The 7,266-nt window shown below is 40.7% G+C and overlaps 1 protein-coding gene across 3 annotated transcripts in view; it reads left to right on the top strand.

Annotated features, from left to right (window-relative positions):
* Positions 1 to 728: 728 nt before the first annotated feature.
* Positions 729 to 7,266, top strand: part of vstm2b.S (V-set and transmembrane domain containing 2B S homeolog) — a 65,755-nt gene continuing 59,217 nt past the window's right edge. Inside the window, exons 1-4 of one of the 3 annotated variants that reach the window (XM_041561243.1) lie at positions 729 to 884; positions 2,283 to 2,939; positions 3,638 to 3,822; positions 5,491 to 5,523. In XM_041561243.1, coding sequence (XP_041417177.1) covers positions 2,858 to 2,939; positions 3,638 to 3,822; positions 5,491 to 5,523 — 300 coding nt within the window. In that variant the 5' untranslated portion in view covers positions 729 to 884; positions 2,283 to 2,857. Of the gene's footprint in view, positions 885 to 930; positions 1,186 to 1,847; positions 1,929 to 2,282; positions 2,940 to 3,637; positions 3,823 to 5,490; positions 5,524 to 7,266 lie in introns of those variants that run through there. The other 2 variants (XM_041561242.1, XM_041561241.1) reach the window with 2 other exon arrangements.

Here is a 7,266-nt window from a genome sequence, read left to right as displayed (position 1 = left end):
ATAACAGAAACCAATATGATATTCAGCTCCTGAAAATAAAATAAAAAAATATGATGTTTAGCTCCTGAAAATAAAATAAAGAAAAATAAAAACTGAGATGGACTCAAGATGTGTTTGATAAGAGGGAGGGTTTATATATGCTGACAAAAAGCAGCCTTGCTTGCACAGATAAGAACATTTTGTATTTCGTCCCTTTATATTCATCCCATTCTCTGTTTCTCCACTGTCGGTTCTGTCTCTCTCCCTCTGCCCTCCCCACCGGTGTGGGTCCCTCCTGGTGCTGCCTGCTTTCAGGAGGGGGCAGACTTACTGGAAACTTAAAGGCAGCAGGTCCCCTCCCAATGAGAGACTGCTTGGATGTGCCCACTCGCAGAACTGCTGTTTTGGGAGACAGAGCTGCATAACACATAATGAAGCTCTGCAGTGCATGCATGGGCAATAGGAATCAACATAGTATCTAGAAAAGGACAGTCATTTGAGATGTGAAATTAGACAATACTCTATTTTTCCTGTACATATCAGTGCATGACACATCACAGCTCAAGAGAATATAATGTTGAATCCACAAATGAACAGGTTAAAACGTTGTACCCATACAGAGGAATAGCAAGCCTGTTCCATCTGGCTGCATCAGTAGGGGGGGGGGAGATACTGACTATTGTCCTGATTGCTAATCTAACTTTGCAGAAGAGAAAAGGGAACAGTGTCTGGACAATGTCTTCTCCTAGAATTATAGAACACAGCAGCAGGCTTGTGAGCTATCTACACCTGATATAATTGTATTCCCTGCTACTCTCTTCCCCTGCATCTCTTGGATTTTCTCTGTCAAACACCAGTGCTGTGCTGCCTGTAGTTTCGCTCACACTGCATGGCAGAACAGAGAGGTGAGCAATCTATGCTGTCTGCTGCTGCTGCTGCTGGAATATTTTGGGGGTATTGTCTCCTTGTGTGATTGCTGGCATTATCACCATCATCCCAAACCATTTTTTTAACCTGACTTTCAGTCATGTTTCACATCACAGTTTGCCACATTGTTGTTACTATTATTGTCTTATATTTACTTTGTGCGCAAGAGATTCACTTGAGTGAATGAAATCATTGGGATACATGAAGCACGCTCATAGAAACTCCACATCTTGCTGTTGCAGGGCATGGACTTAGTCACTGTCTCTGTTAATCTTACAGGTAGGTTGAAGTCTGTTTTCTATCCAGGGAAATCGCAGCCTGTGGCTTGGAGTTGATATTTTTATTATAACAGATTATAGGCAGTAAGGGAGCTGTTCAATAAGGATGGTGCTGATGCATTGTACAGTAGTGTCAAATCTCAGTGGAGAGAAGCCCACCGAGAAGAGCAGATGTCCTTGCCATGGGAAGAAGTGGCATCAGGATTATTGGGAACCGGCTACACAATATACAGTGGAATTAGGCTGCTGCCCAATAAACTGCCCTGTCCCTCTAGTGAATGGAGCTTTCCAAGAAGCTCATTTAACTGTAAAGACCATGCACAGTCCTGTGGCGTTATGTTTGGAGAGCCGCTGGTGCCAGCCTGCAGTAAACAGTTAACTAGATGAAGTCTGGGAATGGAAAATACATAATTATTTTAATTACATCTCATTTCCTAAAGTGCAGCAACCCCTGAATAAAATGCATTTGGGTTGAGTTCATGAGCTGACAGACATCCTGTATGGTTTTCTTTGTTCCCCCCTCACAGCGCAATTATTAGGGTTCACTTGGCTTGAATAAGGCATTTTAACACCCCTATTGTTGCGACAAGTGCATTCTCCCTCTGCATTGATTTATCACCCCTTAAGCCTTCCTCCTTCCTGTAAACACAACAGTCTATCAATTTTGCATAAGAAGCCACAGCAGAGGCTTTGCTTTTAAGCCTGTCAACCCCTGGGGTGGGAGATGGAGGGTACTGCTGAACAGTGAGTATCAATGAAGCATCTCCCTTCCCAGCATGGCATGGGTTAATCCAACATATCCTCTTACCTCCCCCTCCCTCTGCTTTCAGTGGAGTGGAGAGAGCGAGGACATGAATTGCTGCATTGATGAGCATTTTTGGCTAAAGTAGTCGTTGTTTTAAACTTCATCTCTTATTAGATGACACTAAAATAGTCTAAATGCTTTTAGTATCTACGTGTTTTGGAAACTGGTCACCAGATAATCATGTACATTGCTAATTGTCCATAATTAAGTTGGACCATAGGCTGGTGACATTTTTTCTTGCTGGAGGATCGTTTGTGTGGATTGTGGAATAAAACAAAATGTCCTTGGTCTAGTTTCAGATCGGTCCTTCTCAGCGAGAATACAGACAGGAGAAGGGTTAGAAGGCAGAGTCAAACCACCTCCTGGTTAAACTCATATCCAATGTAAGAAGAAAAATCCAGGTCACAAACAGCAACAATCGATTGCTTCAGTGATCTGGAGTGACAGGAAGACTCCTCGTTGACTCAGTAAGTCTTCTGTACCACCAGCTTATTCTTGGGATGGGGCTTGGAAGGAACACCTTGGTCTCCTTGCTTCTGGATAGCAAGAAATCCTACCCTACGAGAGGAAGTTGAATACTGTCGCTATCTTGTCTGGAGACCACTGGTTCAAATAACAGCCGATCCAGGAGCTAGCCAGCCTCTATGTGGATGTTATAAGTGCTTTCCAAAGTGGGTCATTTGGAGTGGGCTCTATATTTTAAGGGGAGATTATATCTTTGACATTGGACTTTTTTTTTTTCTTTTTTCCACTAAACTTCTGTATCATCTGCGGAATAGTCATGGAATTGGAAATTTCTTAGTTTTGTGCCTGTGACCTAGTACCTTTTTAATATTTCTATTTTTCCCTTCGTCCTGATCATATTAACATGTATGAGATGGAAAAGCAAGGATTGTTTAGTGTCCTGTGTTACCTGATGCTGAACACACCCCTGTTATTTAGTGTCAATGGTGAGTAACCTTTTGTTTTAATGTTGTCTTTTGAAAGATGCGGGATGGGAAATTGTCTCAATAGCAAATATGTTTAAGTCAACAGACTGAGCTAAGGGCCCCCTGGGAATTGCTGCTTAACAGCGTGTTGGGTCTGAGAACTCATCCTTTCCTCATTTGGTGGTCAAGGTTAGCGTGCAGGTGCAGGATAGGGATCATTTGCATTTCAAACAAGAGTTTGGGGCAATAATCCAACTGGCAACAATGCAACATCTGCAGAATGGGTTTTAAATGCTGTATACGCATGATGTATTCACAATAGGAAAGAGGTTGTTTTTTTTTGGTCTGTATGACTTGTAATATTGCATGGAGTGTATAGCTATACAGTGTATATGCAGGTACATTGCCCTATAGTCAGAGAAGTAACACTGTTCTGTGTATGTTGTTAAAATGTATTAATATCCTTATGATTACCTTAGTCTGCTATGTAACACTGCCATCATAGGTTAGCCCAGGTATAAACTGCTTTCTATGGACAAAAGGAGACAGTGACGATGAAATAGCCTTTATTGCTTCACTTTCTAAACCACTGGAGTCTTATTTAACAAACTGATCCAATGCCCATGAGTGCAACCAGATCAGATTACACTGGAGCAGTCTGATCTTGTCTATTAATCTCTCCTGTTAACCACCCCCTGTAATTCTATCTTTGCTCTCAGCCACATTCACTGAAGTCCCCAAAGATGTGACTATAAGGGAGGGTGAGGATATTGAGATGCCTTGTGCTTTTCGGGCCAGCGGATCAACATCTTTCTCATTGGAAATCCAGTGGTGGTACCTTAAGGAGGCAACCAGGGAAATGGCCCAAGAATTAGCCATCAGTGCCCCTGGGAACAGAAATAAGGTAATGTCTCTTTTCCACTCACTTGGCATGTACTGTGTGCAGCAAAAACAAAAACCTGATGGATCCCCCACTAACCCCCACCAGTGCACCCACCTCCTCATATATTCTCCTCCCCACCACCAACTCAAGCCATTACAACAAATCAAATCCAGATGAACAGCAATATAGACTAGATCCCACAACACACTAAAATGAAAAAAATCAGTTGTCAAAGGACAACCCGTACACAAAAAAAGAAAACTCACTGCATGCTTTAACCCCTGCAGTGCTGTAATTTAGAAGAAATATATTGGCTGGTAGTCTACACAATTCTTGCTCAATATTCTCTGCCCTATTATCTCCATATCTCTGGCTGCCAGCAGCATATTAGGGATTATGGTAGTGAATTGCCTCTTTGTAAAAGGGAGGTTATGCTTTGATATGTCAATAGTCCCTGTTAGTATAATTCAGGACACAAATTAAATAATATCATCTATTTAAGCAAACTGGCATATAAATTCTAATTGTGTATGACCTCTGTTTATTAGAGCACCATTCAACTTCAGGTATACTCAAGGCATTTAATTTGTAATAAAGCTTTACTCGCATGTACAAACTCTGCTCATCTCTCTCCTGCGCTTTGTTCTGTTCTCTCTCAATCTCCCTCTTTAATACACACACTTCTCATTACACACTATCTTACTCTCACATATATTGGTCTTCTCCTCACACACTAGCCCTTTCTTCCAATTACCGTCTTCCAAACAAGTCTTTTTCACACCCTTGTCTCCCTAAAACCCCTCATTCTCTCACCCTTTGTCTTTCTATTCCATTTCTTTTATGCACTTCCATCGATCGCATTTCATAAAAACTAAGCACAGATTAACTCTATCTGTAATTTACTTTGTTCCCCAACTCATCTGTTTTAGAGATATGTTAATCCCAATTCTCTAATTTTCTCTATTTTTTCTTCCCTTGTCTCTTTTTCCTCTCCCTTTCACCCCTCTCTCTCTCTAAAATATATTCCTCTTGTTTACCTATTTTTCTCATTCTACACTTCTCTCTCAGGCACATGCAGTATAATTCATTTTCTCCTGCTCCCTTCCCTATCCTTTTGTATGCCTTTCCTTAACTCTCTTAGCTCACTGCCCCCCTATCTCCATCTCCTCCCCCTCCCCTTTTCTCTCTTTCCGTTTCTTTCTTATTGATAAATTCCTTTTAGTGGCTCCAACCTTCATTTTTACACGATTTGCTACCCTTGGCACAGAGAATACAGCACTAGTTGATATTATTAATGATGTACTCTTGTAGTGGGGAACCGAAGATTATGCCAGAATGTAAAGAGAGGAGAAAACAAATTACATTGTGTGGGAGGAAAGACCATAAAACATACAGCACAGGCACAGAATGTAGGAAAGCTCTAGTTGCACCAGCCCTGATTTTCTAGCATTTTGAGATCCTGCATCATTTTCTTTGTGATGTTGCGATTATAATAATGAATTATTAGTAGTTAGCTCCCTATTATAGTCCAAACCCCACCATTTCTACAATAAGCCTGATAATCATACAATCACACAGCCCCCTGATCCACTGAACAGGAAATCAAAATACAATATCCCAACAAACATTGGCAGTTATGTGTCTATTGACAGCTTCAAAATGTGACAGATCTTGTGTTTTGCTTTACAGGTCACAGCAAGCAAGGATGCCACTAAAATCAGTGTAAGTACTTCTGTCTAATAAAAATGGTCTTGTTTGGGGGGCCTAAATGAGGGAATTGCATGTGTGTGTTAATACTGTCACCCCCAATAATACTAGATCATGACTGTTGAACAAATCCCAAATATTTCTTTATTTCTTTCTCTTATAAACTTTTTAACTTAAATCCTGAAACGTGACCAGCCATTGACATTGTCATCTACAATTGGTGCCCATCCCATCATAGCCTCCACTTGTTACTTTTTAACTACGACTCCCATCATCCCTGGATAGCCAGACTAGTGCAGTCCAAGAACCGCATTAGAACAGAAGGCCTTCAATACTTAATAGGAAGGCTCACACAATTATACATCACATGTTATTGACATTGTGTTAGTTCTGGAAAATAATGTTTGAATTAAAAATAAAGCCTTTGCCTGCCACAGGTTCATTTGCCTTGTTAAATGACATTCCTTTTCTTAAATTTAGAATGTATTAAAATGTCACAGCAACAGCCAATGTATAGAATGTATATTAGGTGAAATTCCAGGGTGCAGATATACAAAAGAAGATGTATATACAATGATAACTGGCCTTAAACATAGTAGAAGAGTATGGGCATGTAATAAATGATATACTTGCTAGAAAACAGATATAATACAGAGGCACAATGACCGAGTGATCACTTTACAAGAGAATGAGTGCACTTTTGATTTTTTTTATAGATTTATAATCTTTGGTATATGAGACAATGATTTTGACTTGCAGATGAATGCATAATAAATATAGATTCCTTCTTAAGATGTCTAGATAAATGCACTCCAGCTTAAAAAGTGTCAATCCTCACCTTTACAAATATATCATTTGTTTTTCCCAGACACAGAAGCCAGTGGTGGGGGTTTGGCAGATGATATATGTCTCCTATTCTATTTAGTGAGAGTGATGAAGAATAACTGGGAGATAACTGTCTCTTTGGAACATACAGGCACATTCCCACATATACTGGTGCAATGTAAGGCTCTGCTGGCAGCAGCAGGGAGGAAGACCTGGAGGATGGGATGATAAAACATGACGTTTGAACATAATTCTATCGGTGGATTTCCCTCATGTGTGAAATGAGAGATCCATACAGGGCTGCCAGAGATTTATAGCACTGAAAGTGAGGCAAACGTAAGCACAGTACAGGTTCTCATTAATAAGAAGTGGAGACAGGGCACGAGCTTTGTGATCTTTGCACGTTGTCCAAATCTCCTGATCGTTCAAGTGTCTCATCCTTTGATATTCAGATAGATGAGAAATAGACGTGGTATAGCGAAATCTATGGTTTGTTAGAGTGTTTGGTGGGCAGGCAAAATGAACATTGACCGGATGTGTATATTGTAGGGGCTTATAAAGTTAAAAACCAGGGACATTATTGGAGATGACCTGCAAATCACACACATGCTGCTAGTGTGTGGCCACTTACACAACAGCCAACAATTGTAATCAGGCTAGTATTGGTGCAAATTTCAGGGTAGTTTGCTGGGTCTAAGTTTGTTTGTTGGTGATAAAAGAGATCGACTAACCCTGTCTCAGAAGGCAATGGACATACATACTAGAGCTAAGTCCATGTCTCTCATTATCAGCACTGCTAGTCACCAGTTCAAAAGCATAGGTGTCACCATCAAACCCCGTTTTGCCTCACGAGAAAGTGGGTTCCAGACTTGTGTGGCTACCCCCCCCAAATTCAGATGTATGGGGTTCAGCTTAAAGGCCAATAAGGTTTAA

Source organism: Xenopus laevis, chromosome 4S (assembly GCF_017654675.1).
Source record: "Xenopus laevis strain J_2021 chromosome 4S, Xenopus_laevis_v10.1, whole genome shotgun sequence".
Taxonomy (NCBI): Eukaryota; Metazoa; Chordata; class Amphibia; order Anura; family Pipidae; genus Xenopus; species Xenopus laevis.
Note: the sequence above shows the minus strand (reverse complement) of the source record. Positions and strands in the feature narration are given on the sequence as shown.